This window comes from Passer domesticus, chromosome 6 (genome assembly GCF_036417665.1).
Source record: "Passer domesticus isolate bPasDom1 chromosome 6, bPasDom1.hap1, whole genome shotgun sequence".
Taxonomy (NCBI): Eukaryota; Metazoa; Chordata; class Aves; order Passeriformes; family Passeridae; genus Passer; species Passer domesticus.
The window spans coordinates 6,006,926-6,030,943 of record NC_087479.1 but is presented as its reverse complement, the minus strand read 5'-3'; the positions used below and the strand labels follow the sequence as shown (position 1 = coordinate 6,030,943).

General features: G+C 49.5%; 1 protein-coding gene across 4 annotated transcripts in view; it reads left to right on the top strand.

Moving 5' to 3' along the window:
* The window catches only part of DAAM1 (dishevelled associated activator of morphogenesis 1), a 103,372-nt gene that overhangs the window by 31,393 nt on the left and 47,961 nt on the right, over positions 1–24,018 (top strand). For all 4 annotated transcript variants that reach the window (XM_064422984.1, XM_064422986.1, XM_064422983.1 and 1 more), the window contains one exon: positions 19,026–19,249. In XM_064422984.1, the coding sequence (XP_064279054.1) occupies positions 19,067–19,249 (183 nt within the window). In that variant the 5' untranslated portion in view covers positions 19,026–19,066. The remainder of the gene's footprint in view (positions 1–19,025; positions 19,250–24,018) is intronic.

The window sequence follows — 24,018 nt, the reverse complement described above, 5'->3', positions numbered from 1 at the left end:
GGGGGTTCAGCTTGGGGGGGGTTGTACGGATTTTCCCTGATTGTCACGGGTTTAATTGTGAGTTGCCTGTGGTTCCCAGCCTGTCATGTGGGGATCAGAGGTCTGAGTGTTTGGATTGGTGCTGAACACCCAGCCAGTTTAATGAGGCTGCTCTCAGCCAAGCCTTCACCCTGCTGTACTGGCAAGAGCTGCGTTGCTCCCTGTCATTTCAGGAGCAGGGGAGGGAAAAGGACCTTACAGGAATGAAAGGCTTTTGCTTTCACTCATACAGTCATGGCTTTGACTCCTTAACCCAGTGGTATCCCTTATAAAAATCACAGCTCTGTCTGGAAATAAGTTACCACTGTAAGTTTGGCAGGATTGGGAATTTGCTGTTTTTCAGCCTGTGTTTGCTATGTTTGGTTTGGGAAGGGGGACTGTTAATGCACACATTTCCCATCTCTAGCACAGGAGATGAGAAAGACTCAGGAGGTCACTGCAGAGGAGGGTGGGATGGCTGGGAAGCCTGGCAGGGAGAGCAGTGAGGTGCTGAACCAGCCCTGGTTCATGCCTGGAACCTGAGTGAATTGTGATGTTTTCCCTTCAGTGTTTCTCACCGAGAGCAGATGAGTGGCCCTGTTCTGATGGCAGTGTGGGGCTGGACAATTTGCTTTCTTCCCTTTGGCTTCCCTTTCTTCCTGAGCTGGTGTGGTAGGGGTTGGGTTGTGAGGTGCTGGCTTATCAGCTGCCTCATTTATCATGTCCAATGTGCAAATCCTGGGAGCGAGGGTTCAGGGCGCATGCTGCTTTCCTGATGGGTTTAGATGCTTTTAAATCCAGAGGCAGTCATTGCCATCAGTTTCTCTGCTTTCCTGTGTGAGAGGGAGCATAACTTTTTGAGGTTGGTAGCTTTGTGGTAGCCCTTCTTGGAGATATGGGTGTGCAGCTGGGCTTTGTTCTCCTTCCCTGGGAGAAGCTCATGAAAGGGAAGGGGTCTGGAGGGGACAAGGTGGGGCCAAAGAGATCTGCAGGGTTTTGGTGACTTCAGGGAAAATTGCTTGTGTGAAGGTTGAGGTTGAAGTCCATCTTCCCTCTGCGTTTGCTGGGAAGAGTAAAGACGAGTGGTGGAGCATGTGTTGGACTCTGCTGTGGCAGAGCTGAAGCTGGGCATGATCCCACATCCTGTCCCAGCTCCAGAGTAACAATTTGGAGAGACAAATCCCCTGGCAAATCCCTCTGGGGCTGATGTGGCTGTCACAACCAGCAGCGTGTTGCCGGTGGCCTTTGCTTTTTCTGCTCCGGTGTGTGTGGAGGTGGGAAAGTCCTACTTGATGGAAATACTCTTAAGAAAGCCTGTCAAGCTGATTTTTTCCTTGATGTTTGCCCAGCTGGAAAGCTGGTGGCGGTTCAGACAGCACCTCCTGAAGCCCTGGGAATGTGTGATGTGCAGCACAGCCAGTGCTCCTGCCTGGCATGGTCCCTCCAGCCACAGTGAGGGGTGCTGGAGGGGTGGCAGGTCTCTAATCCCCATCCTACTGGTGTGTGCCTGCCTGCTTCACTGGGCCTTTCACAGATCTGCTTGTTTTGGGCACAGGGAGAGGTGGGGAGGAGGAGCAGAGCTGCTGGGAGTGGAGGAGAGTGAAAACACGGAGGGGAAGGGAGGTGACAGAGTGGTGGAGACCAGATGGATGCTGGGAGGAAGAGGAGATGATGTGGCTCATTTGCCTGGTGCTTTAGAAGTTGCTTAGCTAAATTAAGTGCTCACTGGGGAGCCTCATTTGGCTTTTAAATAGCTTTGGAGCATGTGAATGCTCTGTGTTGCTCTCTTCTTTCTGCAGTGTGAGCCACCTCCTGTCCCCATCTCTCTTTGAAGGATTTCCCCAAAAGTCTACCTGAGGATGTGGTACAGGAAGCTTGGTGGTCGCCTGCTTTCAAAAAGCCTTTCAAAGTTCTCTCCAAACTCCTCATCATTCCAGGCCATCCATCCTTTGTTTTTTTCCAGTCTGGACACTGTGAGCTTTGGTGATTGGAGCTGACCACAGGTTCCCTCTCCTGCAGAGGCCACAGCATGCCAGGAGCTCTGGTGCTCACCACGCAGCACCAGCTGGTCTGGGATGACCTGGCTGGTCTTCCACCATCTGTCCTTGAGCATCCCACTTAAGGCAGAGGTTGATGCCTCTTTGGCTTTCCTGTTCTTTTGCAGGACTGTGTATCTTTTCTTTCCTTTCAGCCAGCTGAAAAACGGCACCAAGAGACTGGAGAATGATTTTGGGTACCTTATTTCCCTGGTTCTGCCTTGGTGCAGAGCTGGATGTTATTTGTGCACTTGATCATTCTGCTATTTGGTAAAGGAAATTCATAGTGCTTATTTTTATTTAATTTCTGTAGAAAAGGAAAGTATCTCAAGCTGTTTCCTTTTCTTTGTCTCCAGAGTAACACACTGAGTGATGGAGGGTGCCAAAGGCAGGCACAAATCCTGAGGATGGGGATGCAAACAATGTGTGGTCTCCAAAAAACTGTCTCAGTCAAGGATGGGGACTATTCCCCACACCAGAGCCACCTTGGGGCTTCAGCTGTGTCCCCCCATGCAAGGAGATCGTGGCCACTGAGGTGTCCCCAGACATAGGGCTCCCTCCCTGCTCTGGTCCTCCACCATGTGCCCACCAGCCACTTCCAGACGTGGTGGGGGAAGGTTTGGGAGGAACACACCCCGTTTTCCTCATAAAACTCCAAACAAGAGGCTTGGCCTGGTTTAGATTTTAAAAATAACTTGCACATTTGGAAGCTAGAGTTTCAGAAGGGCTCCGAATGGGATAATGGCTTTGATCGTGACAGTCTGAGATCAAGGGAGGGCTTTTTAGGTTTGCTGCATCAGCTGGAAAATATATTGTAGTGTCTAGACTTTATCATCCTCAAGAAAGGCTCTTTTTTTTTTTTTCCTACTCTACAAAAGGTCTAATCCAAAGCCCATGTACAGTTGGTAGGAGGGGCTTTGATTGTGTCCAGGAGCATGTTGAAAGAGGTGGAGATGAGCTTTGGGCTTTGAAGGACCCAGACCCTGCTTTACAGGCGCTGCTGCTTCTGATGGAAGTTGTGTCAGCAGTGGGATGAGGAGGCTGAGGATGGGGACCAGCTGTGTGCCAGTCCCCCCTCCCCAGAGTGGTCAGTTCCTGCAGCTGAGCCCCACTGACACCTCAGTGCTCATCCTTTGGCTGCTGTGCTTGTGGTCAGCTGCTCAGACCAGAATCTCCCACAACTGTCTCAGTTTTCTCTGTGTAGTAACCATAAACATCCACGTTTGATGGTGTGTGGACAGGACTTCAGAATTTTTAGCTTGAGTGTAGAAAATGTACAGTTTTCTCTCCATACCATTCCATAAGTAGGTTTTAAACTTTTTTGAAAACTATTTTATTGAATTCTTTGTTTGTAATTCAAAAAGAGAGGCAGGGAAGGATCTTAATTTGCTTGGAATAAACTCAAAAGCCTGCCGAGAAGGTGAGGACATCTGGCCACATGTATTTATAGAATCATTACAGTTGGAAAAGTCCTCCAAGATCAATGAGTCCAGTCTTTGATCAAACACCACCTTGTCAACCAAACCATAGCACTGAGTGCCACATGCAGTTGTTGCTTGAACACCTCTAGGGATAGTGACTCCACCACCACCACTATCACTCCACCACCTAATGCTTAACAACCCTTTCAGTGAAGAAATTCTTCCTGATGTCCAACCTGAGCCTCTCCTGATGTAGTTTGAGGCCGTGTCCTTTTGTCCTGTCCCTGTTCCCTGGGAGCAGAGCCTGAGCCCCACCTGGCTGCCCCCTCCTGTCAGGGAATTGCAGGGTGAGAAGGTCCCCCCTGAGCCTCCTTTTCTCCAGGCTGAGCCCCCACAGCTGATCCTCATCAGACTTGTTCTCCAGACCCTCTCCAGCTCCCTTCCCTTCTCTGGACACCTTAATGTCCTCCTTGTTGTGAGGGGCCCAGAGCTGGACACAACACTTGAGGTGTGGCCTCACCAGTGGCCTCACCAGTGGAGAGGGACTGACTGATCCTGGAAGCCCACGCAGCAATCAAGCTCCTCTGTCACATTGGAATATGCCCTGTGGAGGAAGCAGAGGCAGTTTTTTCTTGAAACACTGTGTTTTCTCTGCAGGGCTCTCGGGTGTGTTTTGGCACATGTCCCATTGGCAAAGTCACCACCAGCCATTTCCTTGGTGTCTCTGCTGCAGCACACCATGATGCCATGCTTAATGCCCCAGGCTTTGGAGGGGTTGCAGCCTAGTTATGAAAGCTTCATCTGGAAGCTTTGAGAAACATTTGGAAATGTTTTGGAAAACATTTGGATCGAGGATGCCTTTGCTCTGTGCTTGGTTGTTTTATTTTGCTTTGTCCTTGAGAGAGAAAAGTGCTGTTGGGTTTCTGGTTTTTGTTTTTTTTTTGTTTTCCATCAGTTTTTCTTTTGGACAAACTTATTTCCAGGGATAAATCAGAGCAAATACCAGTGTTAAAATAGTTTGTGGTGTAAAATGGTACTAAAATTGCGCTGGAAGGGATCTTGAGAGGTTACCTTGTCCCCAAGGGTAGTTGAATATGCTCATTGGTCTGGAAAGTGATCATCTTTGCTGGAAGTTGTTTTGTCATAAATTATCTTAGGAGCAGAGGCAAAAATCTACCAAATAATGCTGTCAGTATGTGTGCACGAGCCTTCTTCAGTTTATTCAAATCATTTGCTGAGTAATTGTTGAAAATTAATGCTGGGCTTGTTCCCAGAGCTATTCAAAGTAATATTCCACAGTAACCTTTTCCACCTTGGATTTGCCAATATACTGAAACCCTTATGGACGATTTGCTGTTACCCACAGTCTGTATTTGACATGGAGCCATCCCTGTTTTGCCCCATTTCTGAGACAGCCAGTCCCCAGAAGTCCCACTGGGATCAAGAGCAGGTTTTTCTTTGTTTCTTGTGAATTAGTTGTGACTTTTAGGCTTTCCAGGTGGTCACCAGCCCTGTGGAAATCCACAGCAGCCTCTCCCCTTGACATCTGCAGGCTTAGATAAAGTTGTGAGATCCTGGGCAAGGATCACTAGGAATCCTCATCTGCTTTGAGATTGAGCCAAGTGATGACTTCCAGTTAATTTCTCCTGCATCTTCCTCTGCCCCAGCTTTGTGTCTTGAACGACGAATCAAAAAAAAAAAAAAACATACCCAAGAGCCCTTCTTTAATGCCCCCACCTTTTAAAGGTGATGCAGAGCTCCTTGGGGTTTTTCACCTTGCTTACAGCTGCCCACTTCAGTGATGCAAGGTTCTGAAAGAGGTTCACCTGTAGCCAGCTGCATGCAGGCTTGTTCTCCAGCCAGTGTTTGGCTGGTGTTGCGATCCACACAGCCCAGATGGTGACTGGTTTTCCTTCATCTGGTCCTTTCCCCAACCAGTTTACTGTAGGTGATAGGGAAATTCATCCATTTCTGGCTGTGGGGAAGGCTTGGCGAGCCCCCCTTGGCCCATCTGCACATTTAAAGTGAAGATGACTGGCATCAGCGTTATTGTTTGGCCAAGTGTATGCAGGGATATCACAGCTTAGATTTGTTACAGATGGGTTTCTGGATATAGTCTAAGGCATTCTGCCAGCCAATTTTATATCTGTGTAAAAGTGATTGGCATCTCTATAAATAAAGCTGCTGTGGGATTATAAATCTAAATATACTTATTCATTAAATTATTTTTACATTTCCACTGGGTTGTCATCCTGGCTTATCACAAGCAAACCATGCTCTCTGCCTGAGTGTTATCCACAGCTCCAGCAATGCGGCTTCTGAGGCTTGGGAATATTTTTTCCACTTGTGTGTGAGCTATCCATGGGTCTCTGTGCCATGGATTTCTTCACTAGGACTTCCTCACAGTCATCACTGGGAATGACCCTGTCCTGGACACTGCTGTAGAAGTGGCAGTGGCTGTAAATACAGGAATGAGAATTTTTCTTTCTTGCTTCACAAGTGAGCGTGACTTTGCTGGGGTATTTAGTACCTGTGACCTGGTAAATACTGTTTGCATGGCTCCTTTGGTGCTGGGAAGGGCTTCTCCATAAAATCCTCCATCTGTGTCCTTGGGCACGGAGTCTCACAAAGTTTCTTCCTTCTGTGCCCCAGGCTGGGCTGCATGGAAACAGGGGTCTTTCCACCTGGTTTAACCATCCCTGCTGGATGTTTTGGCTACAGGAGCAAGGAAAAAAGTCCCCCAGACCAGTTCCAGGTGCAGCTGTGAGCTTAGGAGGTGCTGGAGGGAGAGCCTGGCCAGACACCAGCACAGCCAGGCAGCAATGCAGGCCCTGGTAAATGTGGCTTGGTCTTTGAGCAGGCTGAGAACACTGAGAGCTGCAGCCTCTGGTTCCTCTGGGGTTTTTTTTTTCCTTCTCTTTTCAAAGCATTTGATTATTAATTCAGTAAATGATGAAGCACAGAGAAACATGTGCCTGAGTGGCAGAACATCAGCGGCCTCACTCTGCTCAGTAATAATATGCATTGTTGAAAGCTAACCCATGATTTTAGTTAAATTTCCTAATGAAGGGAAGCTTTAAAGTCGGTCTGTCCAGCTGCTCCTCCTTCCAATTCATTAAGTCCATTGCCTGGTTTTGTCCTTTCTTTCAGGTTGGTTTTTCATCTCAAATTTGTGGAGCTGCTGCAGTTTTGGTCAAAACAGCCATCAAGTTGAGAAGGGTGTTACAGAGGTTTTTTATTAAGGGATGCAGTGAAACCTCAGCCTGTACTAGACACCAGGGAATACACATAAATGTTATGAACATCCAAGGCATAAAGAGTGCTTTAGTTGGATTTGCCATGTTATGAGACAGCAGAGAGCCCACGCTGCAGCTCTCTGTGCAGACATGTAGGTGTTGCCAGGGGGGATGTTCACCTCAGTGAATTCTCTGATGTCTAATAAATGTAAGTTCATCCTGCAGCCTCACTCTAAAAGTGGCTTATGTTGCTGAGATTCACAGGAGGAAATCTTTCCCTTCATGTTGGTATTCCTAGTGCTGCTCACCCCACCAAATGCAGTTTTGCTAGCGTAACAGGGTCAGCACTGTCTTGTAGGGTCTTCAGAAATTGGTAGCAGCATTTGGATGTCTTGACTTTTGCTGGAGCTGGTTCCAGTCCACGTGCAGTTTGGCACTGTGGAGGCAGGAGAGGCCGTGCTGCTGGGATTCAGCATCCTGAAGGTGGGATCTGGACCATGCTGTTGGAAACCTCACTGTGCTGTGTCGCAGGAAAGCACAGTCTGGCAGGTGAGCAGCAGAGGGAGAGGAGAAGCCTGAGTTGGGGGATCCTGTGTCCCTGCCTCTGGGGTGTTTCTGGTGCCCAGTGGCTGAGCTGCAGCTGCATGGTTGTGGATTCTGTCCTGGAGGTGCCAGGACTGGTTTGAGCAGAACAAATTTCACAAACTCAGAAGTTAAATGAAGCATTTTGCCTGGTGCTGCTCAGGCCAGAGGTTATTGTGGCCAGAGCCGTGTGCCAGCAGACAGGGAGGTGGTTGCCTCTGGGAATGACATTCCCATGGTCCCTGTGTCCTGCTGCAGGCCCTAATGCAGTGATGTAACCCCTTCCTCCCTAAACTCAGCTCCTGGCTGGCACAAGTTACCCAGGCTCTGGAGGTGCTGGTGTGGGTGCTCAGAGCATCTGGGGGCTGTGGTGTGACCAGCTGGCCTTGGTGCTGCTGCTATGTGGGTCCTGTGTGGGTGTGAGATCATTTCATCACCTTGTCTCAGGGGGAAGGGAGAGACCCTGGAAGAAAAGACCAGCTACCTCCACTTCCCTGCAGGGATATGATGGGGTGCAAACAGGATTTGACATTCAGTATGTTCTTGGTGAGCTGCCAAATGTTTGCATATCAGCCTGGCTTTTACTGGTAGGTGTCAATGCTTCTTTCCAGGCCTGGTTTCCACTAAAACCAGAATTCTTTGCAGTGTTGGGGGTGATTTTTTTCCCCCTCTTTGTTTCCTTTTTTCTTTCTCCATTCAGTGCCTTAGTAAGAGCACAGCTGAAGTCCTGGGAGCCCAAAGGAAACCTGTCTATTCCACATGACCCGATTAGATGCCATGGTAATAAGCATTTGAATCTAAAGCTAGATTAGGCAGGGAGCAGTCTGAGGCTGGATTTGCATAGCACACATTCCTTTTCTCCTTTTCCATAGGACGTGTTGGTAAATCTCTTGAAAGTGAATTTAGAAAGCCCTGGCATGTGTCAAGTGCTCCTTCCTGTTGATGCATGGGTTGCTCTTCTCACCAGGCACTCAGCTGGGAAAAAAATGCCTGTGATTGCCTGGAAGATGCTTTTTCTCCTCTCTGCCTGCTCTCATGGCTCATGTTGCAGTCCATGGGGATGGATGGGTAGCTCTTACCAGCTCTACAAATCTGCATTAAGGGCATTTGGAAAGTTTTTGCCTGGAGAGGCAATTATTACAGGGTGCTTTCTCTCCTTCTGTGACAACTCTGGCAGTAGTGGAGTGAAACTGGAATTTTCAGGTGTCTAAATCCAATTTGCAGCTTCTTCAAGCTTTCACTTCAATGTTACAGGTCTTGTGCTGGAAAATGCTGCAAAGATTTGTTATCCAAAAGCCATTTAATTTCCTTCCCCTGTGGACAGTCAGAAGATTGTGGATGATCTGAGGGTCAGTCTCTCTTTGCATTATGTCATTACCATGTCTTTAGGCCATCCAGACTGCAGTGTTAGTTTGGGGCAATGGGATGCTGAGGTCAGACAAAGGGGGAAAATGTTTTTCACTGTTTAGGGCAGTGTCTGGGCAGTGAGCCTGCAGGCTGTCTGTTCCAGGAGAGGATTTGAGATGGAGCCATGGGTTTCAGTCCTGGTTAGACTTTCTGGGCCCCACTTTGTTATCCATGGTGTTGTCTGGGCTGTGCTGGAAGACCTGACATTCTGGTGAAGGCAAAGCTGCCCCCCTGAGTGGCCTCTACAGCCAACTCCACTGCCACTTTTGCTGATAGAGGTGTTTCAAGAGCTGCTGAAGGAATGGGAGAGTGTTTCAGGGTGTTTGGGATGTATTCTCCAATGGCAGACCTGGTGTCAGTCAGATGCATTGCCCTGAAGCTGTGAAAGGAGGGGAGCTTTGAAGGAATGCCACAACTCAGTGATCACCAGGGCACCTGAAGCCTTCCCCAGGTGTGAAGAGCTCTGCAAGACCCACCATGCCCAGGACCCACCTCTTTGAAGTGTGAGGCTCTCCATGGGTTTGCGTTGTGGGTGAACCAGACTGGTGTTGATGGGGAGACGTAAGAATGCCATCACTCCAAGATTTATATGCTGAGCATGACTCTGGAATACCCTTTGGTCAATTGGGGTCAGCTGTCCTGGCTGTGTCCCCTCCCAGCTCCTTGGGGAGCCTCCTCTCTGGGGCTGTGGGGTGAGGAGCAGAGCAGACCTTGACTCTGTGCCAGCCCTGCAGAGCAGTAACTCAAACATCTCTGGATTAGCAACACCGTTTCCAGCACAAACCCAAAGAAAACGAAGCATTCCAGCCACAACCAGCTTGGGAAGGGGCAGCAACCAGTTTGGGGAAGGCGAGAGGGGTGAAGGGGAGGTGTGGGAGCATCTCTGCAGAGAGCAGTGGCTGGGTGTCAGAGTTTGGTGCTGCTCCCCAGCAGGAGTGGGTGACACTGTGGCTCTCTGTGCCCCCACTGTGGCTCTCTGTGCCCTCACTGTGGCTCTCTGTGCCCCCACTGTGGCTGCAGCGGCCTTGGGGAAGGTGCATCTGTGCTCGTGGGCATGTCTGAAGTGTGGTGAGTCCCAGATATATCGACACCCAGTCTGCCCTCCTGCTGCAGATGCGGCTAAATTTTAAAAAATCAAACATAGTTATGTTCTCTCAGGGTGTCTGAGCCTCTCAGGAGCCCCTTGGGTCACTTTTTCAAAGTGGTTGTTTGCAATTGCTAGGCTTTTTTTAATGGAAAGGGAGATAATTGTATAAATATCTACAGGGATGGGAAGCTTGTGTTGCAATTTGTGCTGGGTGCAGTGTGAAAACCTGCAAAGAAGAGAAATCCACTCCCATATTTAGCCCTGGCAGGGCTGTGACCATTGTTGCTGTGATATTGCTCCCCCAGGGGGTTTCCTCACTGAAATGTTTGCTCAGGTGGGGTGGAAAGGCTCATTTTTGGAGCAGTATATAGAGATGAAGGCAGGCAGGCTGCCTGAAGCACTAGAGATGCTGTGGATGCCTTGTTTGAACTCCAGACTCTGGGGAAAACCAGATTTGGTTAAATCAACGCACAGAGGAAAAGTTAACAATCCTGTGCATGTACTCAGTGTGTTTAAATTGGGTTTGTATTGACACTGCTGATGCTGATACTTTCCTGGATTAAGCATTAAAATAGCCTCTATTGATTTTTAAATGCATCCCCTTGGGACCTCCACTGGACTGACATTCCCCTCTGGATGCTCCAGCAGGAGAAGAGGAGCCTTCCTTTGGTCCATCCCCAGCAGCCATGTGTGGAAAGCTCCCTCCCCTCTGTCAGAAGCTGGATAATTAGGCAATTAAAACCACGTGCCCCCATTAAGACAGGTCCTCTGAATTGCAGGTGGTGGATTTGAGCAGCTGTCCTGGAAAATCGAGTCCTGCTGCCCTGTGGCTCGGGATGGTGCAGATCCATCCTGGTCAAAGCAGGGCTTTTGCCATAAGCTACATTGTGTTGTAGCCACATAAAATAAGTATGACCAAACCTTCCAATTAATTTCACTTGCTGTGCTCGCCTGATATTTGTTTTCCTTTTGTTTAAATGCAAACAGTATTTCAGTGAAATGTGATAAAAGTTGCTGTTTTTTTCCCAGGCTGGGTGGGAGCTGTTGGGATCACGTTGTGCCTGATGTGAGCTCATGTGCATTGTTTTTTGGTGTTCATCTCCTGGAGCAGGGGGAGGTATTAGTGTCACACTGGAAGGAAAAGTGGCCAGCGGGCCTTTTCTGCCATTAGACATATTTATCAAGGAATTCTCAACACCAGGTTTGTACTTCAGGGGGGAAAATCACTCTGTATTAACATCAGAATTTAAAAACCTTTAAAAGAAAATCAGCATTGCAGATGGGTAGGCCAGCTGAGAGATCTGACAAGTGTGTTTTGTTTGCTCTGGGCACCTTCAGGACTGTGGGTTTAATGGTATCTTGAAGTTTAATGATATTTAGCCATCAGGGTCCCTGCTGGGAAGGACTCCTATTTACAGCAGCCTTCATCCAGTTTCCATTTTGAGAGAGAAAGAAACCAGCTTGCTCCACACCACAAAATGCCTGAACACCTGTGGTTCCAGTAGCCTCACCTTAAGCATGGATATTGCTAAAAAACTCCAAACACACCCAAAAAAAGCCCTCTGGGACTTAGCCAGTAGCTCCTTGTTGCCTTGTCCTGGTGGTGGCCCCGTGGCAGATGTTGCTGTGCTGATGGAGTGGAAGCATCTGCTGCTGAGAAACTTGGAAACTCCACTTTGTGCAGCCAAATTAAGAGGCTTTAAAAGAGGAAAAAAACCTGCCTGCCTTCAGCCAGTCTCACCCCAGGGATTACTGCTGAAATGGGGAGCAGCGAAATGGAAAGCTCAGCAGTGAGGGTTTGCATACAGTAAATCCCAGTCACAGCTCAAATATTCATTGGAGGAGCAGGGAAGAATTAAAATAAAGGAAGATTGTTGATTGAACTGTTGTTCTCCAGGAAAAGACTAATTGGCAAACAAATATCCTCCTCCAGTGGGAAATGCAGCTCCTCTCTCTCTTGCCAGGCTGCTGAGTTTGTATTAACAGCATTTGCATCGTCAAAGGGAGTAGTCAGAACTTGTGATATCTGGGCTGGGCTTTGGAGCTGGTATTAGCACCTTCTGGAGGTGTGGTGTGCTTTGAATGAGCAATTTTCTCCCAGCTGGGGCCAAAACCAGCGGTGGAAAGGGAGTGAGGCTGGATTGGTGCTTGTGCCGGGTGATAGGGATGGAGCCAGGATGGAAGAGGGTGCTCCCCCCGGGATGCTCAGTGAGGCTGTAGGAGCCCCCTGAGCTGCCCAGGGGGTCTTGCATCCCTCTCTCTTACCTGGTTTTGTCCTTGAGGGCTGCCTGGACAAGGCTGGGCATCACCCAGCCCGAACACTCCCAAGAGGCTGCCTGAGAGACCAGGTTCAAATGGCGCAGGAGAAATTCTGGGAGGCTCTTCTCTGCAAGGCTTCAGGCTTTCAGGAGAGCCTCGGGTGGGTGTTAATCCCTCCCTGCACATAACCTCAGCTCTGAAAGGGCTGTGTGTGCCCTTTTGAGCCTCAGCACAATGCAGCACTGACAGCTGCTGCCCCAAAACAAGAGCGGGGTGAGGGGAGCACCGGGACCGCAGCCCCTCGCGCTGCCTTTCCTTTCTGCTGGTTTGGGGGTTTTTTGGTTGTTGTTTTTTGGTTTTTTTGGGGTTTTTTTTTTTTTTTTTCCCCTCTGTGTTGCCTTTTAGAACTGGGCTGGGACACAGGGAGGTCAGGGGATGCCCCAGCATCCTTCCTGGAGAGCCAGCTCTGCCTCCCTCTGCCTTCCTGGAAAGTCTCTTGGGCTTGGATAAGTGCTGTGCCTGGGTTTGAGGATGCAAATCATGGAGTACATTTAAGGGAGCTATGGGACTTGAAAAGTGTTTCTTCCTCCCACCACTGCCAGCCCACCCCACTTTTTTGGTTTGATTCTGTGAAAAGAGGATCACGAATCCACCTGGTTTCTGGGAAAATGGGATGTGTGTGTCTGTAAAATTGGGTCATTCATTCACCCTAGTGAATATCAAAAAAATATATATATTTATATAGGTTTGCAAAGTGGGTCTTGTCTGTGGCTCCATGTTGTTGTCCTTGTTCCTGAAATAAATGGTATTTGCCTGAGCTGATCTGCTGGAGCTCCTGTAAGAAGTGGTTTGTAGTGGGTTGGAGGATCTCAGCTTGTCACTGAGGAAATTTACCCTTTTAGTGGAGAACTCCAGTGTTACTGTGCTGCTCACCATCTAGATGGCTGGGAAACTTCCAGCAAGGTTTGGTTTTTAATCCTCAGAAACTAAACAAAGTTTTGCTGCAGCAGCATCTTTCCTGGTTGGATTAATATGTGCACTGAGCCATGCACCACAGGGGATCAAGGGCTGTGTGGGGTTCCCTCGACCAGCTCCTGATGGATGCTGCAAGCCCTCAGCTTCTCCTTGGATCCAAGCTTGTCTCCATGGCCTGGCATGAACATCCTGCAGCTCACCATCAGCCATCCCCTGCTCCAGATTTTGGCTGGCTTGCCCAAGCGAGCGGCGCTGCTCCGAGGATTGATTTCAGCTGGAGAGCGTTAAGGCAGATCCCGTCTCACCCTGCTGTGCTCCACGCTCTTCCCCCTGGAAAGTGGATTACAGAGTCAGCAGCGTGTGCTTCCCTTGGCAGGGACCTCGCTTGTGTGCTGGAGAGGTGGCAGGCAAGCCAGGCCATGGAGGTTGTTGCTCTTTTCCCTGAATAGCATCAACACCTCCAGGTGGGAGCCCCACGCAGACACAAACAAAAAAAGTCTCTCCCAGCACTTTTGATAAGTGTAAGTTTAAAGTGGAAAAAGGAGGGCTTTTCTGGAGTGTTACAAATTTGTGAAGCTATGTCTTTCCCTCACTGGCTTTGTAATAAAATTGGTCCAATTCTTCTTGCTGCACCCTGAATGTGGCCATCAAACCCCCGAAAATCATCTGCCCTTGAGCTGAGTGAAATGTTTTCTTGTGAGACAGCAGGCCCAGATGTATGCTTCAGGATGTGACAAATGGCACAATTAAAGGAAAAAATAGAGAGAGGAGGTGACACATTTTAGGCAAGCACTGGATTTTTGATGATGCTGGCAGATGGGGCTTTGCTGGAGTGAGCAGAGAGCCTGTGCTGCAGCCACCTCCTCATGGCATCAGGGGCAGTGTGCTGATGGCCTTCAGGTACCAGGTAGCCCAGGCAAGGTATGGAGACAAAAACCACTCATTTTGTTGGGTTCATAGAGTATAATAGGATTTCTAGGATGAGGAAAGAGGATTGGGGGTAATTCAAGATTTGGCAGGTGTATTTATAAATCCATGAAACCCGAGCCTTTGAGATTTTGCATGTGCTGAGAATCACAGCTCTTGTGATGCACTAGTGATGAGTCAGGTTCCTCCTGGCAGCTGCATCATGGAAAGGGTCCTGTTCCCATCCCTTTTGGGCTGCTGTTCTGAGTAGATGGGTGGAGAAAAGGCAATCAATAGTTTAAAGCCTTTTAGCTGAATGTGTTGGGCTTTTTGCCCCTTCCTGATGACATGCACTGATTTCCACCAAACAAAAACATTGCTCCCCTGTACAGCCTATGCCTGAAAACAGCTTTACACTGGAGAAAGGGGGTTTTGGAAACCAGCATGAGAGTTTGTGGCCAAAAAAATCATTCTGGTTGCTTCAAACAGGAGCAGCTGTGCTGGGGATACCAGCGCCATGCTCAGCAAGGTGGAGGTGCTGGTAATGGGCTCAGATCCTTTAAGCTTCTGTCTTGGAGGGGAGGTGATTCCTGCTCAGGGGAAGGCAATCCTATTTCTGAGCATTTCATCCATGCAAGAGCTCAATGTCAAACCTTATATTTTTAAAATTGAATAATACTTAGACCTCCCCCCTCAGTAAAAAGTGTTTTCATGCACCATTGCACATCTTCATTTGCACGGTTGGTGCAAATTTGAAATGGAGGAGCACTTCTCTCTCTTGAGAGGCATGTGCTGCTGCCTTTTGGATGGGCAGAGTACTGTGAACACACTTTGGTGGGCTCACAATCAGAACCAAACCCAAGAAGAGGTTGGGCTACTGGCTGGAGCCAAGGAAGGTGCTGACTATCTTGGGTGCGTAAGGTGAAAAATCAAAACGTGCCTGGGAAGGGCTTTGGTGCTTCTCAGGGAATGCTGGAAATGTACAGCTAATCTGAAAAATGCTGTGGGAGCATCCAGTTTTTATTGCTGTAGAGGTCTGGATGTCACTTACACGGGAGGAAAAATGATCTGGAATTGTTTCTTTAGAGAAATGGTGCAAGGTATCTTGCACTGTGCCCTGCTCCAGATGTTGAATTTGTGCGGAGAAGCCCCGAGAGAGGGTGAGCATTGCTCAGTGGTGGGGTGGGACAACTGTAGGGTGCACTGTGTGGAATGCCACATTCCTGCTTTCTAAGAGCTGAGAAAAGGGGTTCAGGACACCTGGCTCTAACACTTGGTGACAGTGATGGTGTCTTCCTAAAGTCCTTGCTGGAGCCAAGTGCCTCCCAACCATCACCAGCCAAGGACTCTGCAGTGATGGATGAGAGCTGGAATATTTCCATTGTTTGGGAGCATCCCAGGCTATGCTGAAGCTCCTGCAGAGTAAAGGTAGGCAAAGCTTGGCATGGCCCAAGATGCTGAAATTGGTGAGGACACGGCAGAGATGGTCAGTGAGCGCTGTTACACCAAAACCACTCCCTCCTTGTGCAGCAGGCTGGAATAAAGCTCCACGCTCAGAGACAAGAGCTCACTCAGCATCTTGCATCCTCATTTTGGGAGGGGAGCCAGGAAAACAACAAGCTAATATTCATGTTTGAGGATTTAGCTCCTGGCTCCTGGGTGGGTTTGGAGGAGGCGGGTGTGAAGGGGAGTGCGCGCTCTCCTTTGCATGTGTTTGTGCCCTTGTTGGGTATTTTTAGGCTGCAGACCGCAATGCTGCAATACCGGTGCTGGCTCCCAACCAGCTGGTTGGGGCATCGGTCACAGACAGGCTTTGGCAGCTCGTTGCTCCACGCAGTTTAATTTAGCTTGCTGAGGAGGCTGTTGAATATGCAAGTGGTAATTGCTGCTCTCCTTTCCTTAAAGCAAAGGCGGAAGCGACACCAGGGTCCAATTTTCTCCTAATGACTGATTTCGTTTAAACACTGCTCAGGGCGATGCAGGCTTGATGCTTTTCTTTTTTAGGGCTGGGGAGAACTAGACTGCTGTCTCTGGGTATCACTGAGCGGGGTGGCCTCCATCTGTCCTGGTCTGTCCTGGTCACACACACGAGCTAAGTTCTTTCGCCTCCTTCTCTTCAGTCTGGGTTTCCAGTTTGAGGCCATCACACACACATTTTCACTCTTGTTTCTGTGAAAACAGAGTTGTTTGGGAATGATTCAGCCCCATCAGTCCTGCCTTGAGATTTGGGCTTGGCTACAAGTTCCCTCAGTGACCCGTCCCAACCTATCATCCCTGGCTGTGTTCATACAGGGGCAATTAAGCTTAATTTATTCTGGCCCGCTCAATAGTAGAGGCCAGAAGGCACCATCAGATCACGATCTGACTTAAATTTATTGATCTAATTAGCAGTCAAAGGTACAAGCAGGAGGTGGGAGCAGGACACTTAACATATGATGCGGCGTAGAACTTGTCCCTTCTGTTCTCCTTAACACAAGCCTCCAGATTGCCAGGGGCTGCTGCTTTTTCTTCTTGAATAACCAATTTCTGCAGGATTTGCAGGGGAGGAGGAGGCTGTGTAGCTGGACTTTGTTCTGAGGGTGCAAGCTGCGCTGTCTGCAGCTCCCAACGACCTGCCAGGGAGCTGTGTTTTGATTTTGATCCATCATGTCAATGAATATTCATCAGCCTTCTGAAGGTTTAATGCTATTTGCCTGGTAGCTAACATATTCTCTCCCTAACCTTTTTTTAGCCTTGGTTGCTAATAACCTACAGCCCACTCAGTCTACATTATAGGGTGGTTTGGTTTTTTAAATTGTTTATAGATGAAAATGAGGAACCTCAGCAGCTCCAGAGCTGGAAGCAGCTCAAAAGTACCTTGTCTTGGTTGCTGTATGGCTGTCTGCTTCAAACCCCAAAATAAAACCTTGCCTTTTGGTCTGTCATTCAGACTCCTCATAAAACATTGTCAGGAGTGTGTATCTCTGAAGAGCAGGTGTTGTTCTGATAAAAGCTTTCCACACATTTTTGTAAGCCCAAGTCAGAGCTTGTATGTAGCAGCAGGTTTCAAGGATGAGGTTGACATGGTGTTGAAAAGGGGGTGGAAAATGCCCTGTGGAAGAGTTGGGTCTGTTTGCTCCACACCAGCTCCTGGGGTAGGATCAGGATCAGATGCTGCTTTGGGACTGGTGTGGCTGTACCCGTGGACTTGGAATGACCAAGTGACCAAACTTTGCACAATGAAAACCCAGTGTAGGTTGGGACAGAGCTCCTGTGCTGGGCACAAAGCGCTGAGCAGCCACCAGCTCCTTTGCACCCTGCTCCTCATGGCTCTTTAAAACCCAAACCTGCAGTGTGGACAGAAATCCACGTGCCTCTGGCTTTTTGTTTCCCTCCCTTCTTTAGGAGACAAGCTGTGCAGCAGGTCCCCAAACCCTGCTGACACCGAGGGGATGCCAGCAGGCAGCTAATGGATTTGCTGCGGTGCTGGCTGCCGGGGAGCCGTGATGAGAGAGCTTTCATGGCAGCTGAAATTCCTCCAGCGGCTGCATATTTCTACATCCAAGATGTAAAAATGTGAAATGAGATTTGGGGCCCTTCAGGAAGGGGGGGTCTCTCCAGGCTGGGCACAGAGCAATTGCACAGCCTGGGGTTATCCTGCGTGAAGATCCAATAGCTGTTTCCCATCATTTGTGGTTCAGCAGATGATTACACCATGTGCTAGAAACGTGCCATCGAGATCATGTCAAGGGTCAAGTCCTCTGTTAAAGAACTGTGGGTAGAGCTTGAATTTTCTGCAATCTCCCTGCTTTTAGAGGGCAGTGTTTGCCATGCTGTGGTGGTGCAGGGTCTGACCTTGGGTCTGACCCAAGCCCTCGCTCTCCACAGGGCACAGCAGCTGTTTATTCTGCTGTATAAATCCATAGTTGGAGGGAATGGCAGGCTCCAGGGAGATCAGACACTCCTTTCCAAATGCTGACCTTTTTTCCCCCGAGTCTCTTCATAGCTTTGTTAATAAATCTGAGTCATCCATATTTCAACCTTGGCTGTTTGTCCAGTCTCTTAACATCTCAGTGTCTTGTTTCGCAGAGATAAAATATGTGGGTGTGTAACTTTGTAAGACAAATGTTTAGGCTTTCAAAAATTCCCTACTTTGCTGGTTGATTTTTCTCATTAGAGTGTTTCTCCACACTCCTCATTCCTCATAGGTGACTCTCCTCTTGTGTTGCTGACTTAAGAGTCCCAGTTTTGGGGTAGCTTTTGCCTGATCCTTGCTGTCATTAGGCAGGCAGGGCACATGGTTCCTGCCCTGAGCTTTGCTCCCAACCAGAGTTTCAGAAATCAGCAAAACCCAAGGAGCCACCGGTGTGAGCGATGCCCGACATCAGCACTGCTTAGGAAAATCTGAGCTACTGGCACTGTGTGATTTTTATCAGCTGAAATCGCCTCTTGTAAATATTTACTGGAGCTGTAAGTAAGGTTTATCTAATTAAAGCCAAGCAAAACTTTCCATGAAAAAGAGCCGCCGTTCAGGGGATTGCTGGTGGATGTTTAGGGACACATTTAAGAGTTGGGGGAAGCATGTAGGATATTTTTTCAGCTCTGCTGCTGGCTGTAGCTCGGAGCATGCTGAGCCACATGAGGCCTTCAAGGATTGAATCACCCATGGTGGGGGCCTGGTGGCCCCAAGCACATCCAGCTGTTCTGACAGCAGTTCCCTGAATTTTCCGTACTCCTGGCATGAAGGGATGTGAGGTGTGGGTACGAGGGGGCTGGCCTGGCTGCCATGGCACGGGGAGATTGGTGCAGCTTTACTGGGATTGGCAACAGCGGTGGGGCCCAGGACTCCTCATCCCACGGGGACAGTGGCGTGACCCCTGCGGCTGCCAGCTCTGGCACGAGGCAAAGCAAATGCATCTTTTTTAATTTGCGTGGTCGTCAAGGTTGCCAGGACTGTAAACGTCAAATCTGAGCAGAAATATTTGGCATGGAAACCGTCTCTTCTGCTCTTCCCCTCCGTGCCGAGCGCGTGGGTGGCTCGGTTCCTCCTCCCACCGCGGGACGGGAGCGCAGCGCTGCGGGGCGCCTGCTCCAGCCTCCTCTCTTCTCTTCCCCGCAGGATCTAGTGCCCGGGAGGGAGGGACACACAGGATTGTGGCCATGGCCCCGAGGAAGAGGAGCGGCCGGGGGATCTCCTTCATCTTCTGCTGCTTCCGCAGCAGCGACCACCCCGAGATCACGTACCGGCTGCGCAATGACAGCAGCTTCGCCCTGCAGACCATGGAGCCCTCGCTGCCCATGCCGCCCGTGGAGGAGCTGGATGCCATGTTCACCGAGCTGGTGGTAAGTAGGATACTTCTTAATTTCAGTGTTAGTTTTGGGGTTTCTCCCTCTTTCCCCTCATCCTCCTCTTTGTAGTCTCCCCAGCCTTGGGTTTTAGTTTCTAGTCAAACTTTGGTGTGAAGGGAGGCTGCTGTTACTGAACCCTGAGCTCTGCTACTCCCTGAAATCCTGCTGTTTTGGGGTGGTCTCTCTCATTAGAAACTCTTAATTTCTTATAGCAGGGGGTTGGGTCCAAGCTGGTAAAACAGCATGTTCCCCATAGGTGCAAAGTGACTTTACTTGCTGGGCACTGAGCTTCGCAGAAATTGTCAGGTGTGGGCTGCACTGAGGTTTGGAAAGTCAGGATATTGTTTCTTGGAACCCTTGATTCCAAAACTTAGAAAAACATGGATTAAGAAAAAAATTGACAGCCAAAAAAAGCTTTAATTTCCTCTAAGCAAAAACATTTTGGTGTGGTATTTTGGATGGTGTTCTACTTTGAGTTCATGCAGCAGTGCAATGAGGTTTTCCTACAGTGCTTGGATGTGTAGAGGGAGCTGGGAATTGTGACACTGGTCACACCTCAAGGTACAGCACATCCCATTAGATGCCAGGCAGCATGGACCTGTTGAGCCAGGCCTCTTGGTAGAGGAAAGCTCCAGATTGTATTATAAAAGCTGGTTTTGCCAAGACATCCTTCTCCAAGGGTGTGGCAGACCAGGACACCAACACAGCACAGTGGGGATGAAGTATCCCTGCAGCAGAACTCTTCTGCTCAGGTTGGGTTTGTTCAGGAGAAGTGGCTGTCTCTGTTCCAGTTTATTCTCCGCTGATAACTTGGCCAAATCAAGTTTTCCTGAGGAAATTCTTTCCCATGGATCACTTTTCCCATGCCCCAGCCAAAGCCTTGTTGGGCTGAAGGAGGCATCTCTGGAGGCTCATTTGCTGGAGCCCCACCAAGCCTGTGCACCTCATCTCAGCCCAGGATTTTCAAAACATCTCTTCCAAACTCCTCCAGGTGCTTTGTGCAGTGGCAGTGCCACAGGGAACCTCTGTGTGTGCAGCAAGGCAGGAGCCAATCCAGCCTGGGACACACCCTGGTGTGGCCCTTCTGCTCCCCAGCCCTTCTCCATGCTGTGGAGATTTTTAGTTATTTTTCCCCAGCCAAGGGTGAGAAAAAGGCCCGGAGGCAGCTGCTGCTCCAGGGCATGCTGGCAGCAGGAGCTCCCTGGGCACTGAAGTCATGCAGGGAGGGGGGCAGTGGGTGCCCACCGTGCTCCTGCACAAGCAGCTGCAAACCCCTGGCTCCCCAAAAAACCTATCAGGCACATCCAGCACTGGGTGGGAGGGAGAGGGAAGCAGGCTCTGCCCTGTGGGCACAAGAAGGCAGATCCCCATTCAGGGGAGTGCAGTTGCAAATCTTCCCCCGGTCCTTACAAAGACTCCTTCTTGCTCTCTGTAACCTGTTGGTGTCGGGTGTTAAATTTCAGCATTAGTTAAATGGTTTGGAAAGTGTCCCACTGTTCCTGTACAAACCCACTGTGTAACATTTGGAAGGGAGACAGAGAAAGCACTCAGAGGTGCTGGGCTGATCTTTACTCCTGCAGGAGCCCCATGCCATCGTGCTTGGCCCTCCTGGGTGGGATGGCTTGTGCCTGCTCTGTGGGACTGGGGCTCCCTCCAAAGTCCTTGGCTGTCTCAGCCCATTGGGTTGAGGGAAGTTAAAGGGGTTGGAGGGGAGCTGGAGGCTTTGCCAGCTGGAGTTGGTCCTTTGCCAACTCTTCCCTTGCAGCTTTATCCTGACTTTTCTACTTCACTTGTTTGCATCAGGGATCAGAGTGGGAGGGATGGAGGATTTCAGGCCTGGGATGGGGGGTATCTTTGGGGACATTGCAGCAGTGGGCATGGACAATCCTCCCACAGACACAAACAACAGAGTGGGATCCCTGCTCCACAGATCCCAGCCTACTGCCTACATCGAAGGGCAAAGTCCCTTTCTTTTTAGAGCCATCCTGCAAAATATTCCCTGAGCCTTGTGTGTTTTTAAGTGTGCCTTGTTGATCTGAGGCTGGAAACATCCACAGTGTGAGATGTTGATTGTCCCATGCCAGCAGCAGAGGATGGGGGCCTGAGCTGCAGAGGGATGTGGAGCAGCTGTGACTCCAAGGTCAGCTAAAGGCTTGGGCTGCTCTCCCAGTGTTTGTTTTTTTGGCCTGTTTTGTGATAGATGGACACTTTGGATTTTAATTGGGATAGGTAAATAGAACAGATAAATAGTTAGGGGTTTATTCTGTGTGTGCGCAAGTGTTTTTCACTTAGTTGCATTAGGAACTACAGGGAAATGGGATTTTTTTTTTTTACCTGGGCACAAATTTCAGCAATAAGTAATGCCTGCTCATCATCCCAGACTGCAGGGACGATGCTCCCTGTCCCTTCCGCATGCAGCAGGCAGGGGCTTTTCCCTGGCTCAGGGCAGATGCAGATGTTGTTGTTGTGGTCAATGACTGATCACTGCTTCCTCCCAGAGGAACCTTTTCCCTTTCTCTGCCTCTCCCCGGCGTGGTGTGAATGGGTTTTGTTGGAGCATTGTTGGGATGTCGCTCAGGCAGGCACCGGCCCTGTCTGAAAGGCTTTTCTTTGTCCCCTGTCCTGCCGGGGCTCCGGCCAGGCTCAGCCACCCAGGGAGGAGCAGGTGCTGGCAGAGAGGCACAAACAAAAGCAGAGGATTTCAGCAAGATTTACTGATTTGCAGCTCCTCTGGCTGGGACAATGCTGTATGATTTTGTGCAGCTTTCCGTGCATCAGCACCACTGTATCCTGCTAGCTCGGGTAGGTACTGTTTGCTTCCTGAGGATCCTGCAGAGGTGTGGCACCTGCCAGGCAGCATCCATTGGATTTAGGGAGTTTCAGGAGCCTCCCATAGGACACATCAGGAGGATCACTGATCACTGTGCCCCAGAGAGGAGGAAATCTGGGGTTGCACGAACTGCCTGTGAACCAAGAGAACAAAGCTGTGCCATCTGCCACATCTTCTTTCAAGAGGCTCCTGCGTATCCAGGCTAACAATACAGCATTTCTTCAAAGGCTGAAATCTTGCTTGCACACTCAGAGAAAGCACTTGCAAAGCTCCGCATAATGGTGCCATATGGTAGATCTTGCCATAACAATCCTCTCTATTTTCCACCCAGCAACTAGACTTTCCACCAGATGGGTGAATGACTGATGTCCTTTATATCTGCTTAACACTCCTTGTCACTCCGAGGCTCGTAACGAAACGCCCTGTGTGTGGTGGTGTGCACTGGGCAGGGGGCTGGGATGGCTTGGTTTAGAGGGGATGGGAGGAGCCCCAGAATGACCCAGGACCCCTCTCTGTCTCTCTTCACAGTGGGGTGGGTCACAGTGGCATCTCCATCCCTGCAGGATGAGAGTGATGCTCTGGTGGCTACTGACATAGGTTAGATATTTAGAGGAGCTGAGTCTGGTGTGGGTTTGCTTGCCCCTGAAGCACAAGATTCTGCCTCTCCCTGATCCCACACCCTGCTCCCTGCCTCCATCCCTGCTGGTGGAGGGATGAGTTCAGAGATGCTGCCCCAGACATTCCTCAACGCTTGTCTTGCCCAGGCTTTGAGGAAATTCCATTTACTGCTCCCAATGGGGCTTCACAGCCTTTTCACTTCTGAGTTAGTGATGCAGAAGAAATTAGAGCAACCTTCATCCTGCCCTGCATCCCGCCTGTGATGTGCAGCAGCCTGTTTTTAGCCTGTGAAACCAGAGCAGGTAACCTTCCTGCCTCTGCCCAGACTCCAGCAGTTGACAAGTTTTTTGGAATTTGGGAAGGTGACACCAGAGGCTTGTGGCTGTGCAGTGTCCCCAGCCCCCCAAACTCAGGATGGGTGCAGACCTTTTCCCACTGATGCTGCCTAGGTTTTATGCCTTCCCCTCACATGGAAGGCGGCTGTATCCCCTCCCTGCTGCTTTATGAAGTAGTGGAAACTTGTGAGCCTGAGGAACAATAAAAAGGTCTCTGGCAGCTTATAAGATTTATCACAGCATTTGTTTCTGCTGTACTTGGGGCAACTAATGCATTTCATCCGAGCTGCTCTCTGGATGCTATCAGGAGATAGTGAGGAGATAGCATCCCCTGTCACAGACATTAAATCTGTTGCCTTTGAAATGTTTCGTGGTGGTCGATAGGTCTGTGGCTCATGGAGTGCAGTGCTGGGACAGGATTCTCCCTGCATAACTGTCCCTTGGAGCTGTGCCTCCCCTTCCTCTTGGCATGCTGGGATGATGGCTCTTTTATATGCTGCTTGGGCAGGGAGCATATAAACGTGAGGAGGAATGGTGGTGTGGTCAGTGTGAGCACTGCTGTGTGTCACTAACAGCTCAGCGTTGGGAACTCATTGCTAGCAATCTCCGTTGTACTCAGGAACTTCAGCAATGTGCTTTTCCCCCCAGTTTCTAATCCAATAAGGAAAAAGTATGAGGTTTTGGGCTTTGCAAAACAACACGGCTTTTAAGTAGCAGCTGAGGGATCAGCTGCAAAGCCAAGCTTTGCATTTCATGCTTGCAGGTCAGCTGTCGTATTTTGCTGCCTGGTCCTGTCAGCATTAAGGGCTTCAGGATTTTGAGAACCACTGAATGGTGACCAAAGCCATTTCCCCTATATCTGCAAAGAAAAGCATATGGTTGGTGTCTGGAAAAAATGACAGTCCTTGTGTCCTAGGCAAGTCACCCCTTGCTGCAGAGTCCATCCAGAGGCAGATGCTGAACATGGAGCTCCTGACCCC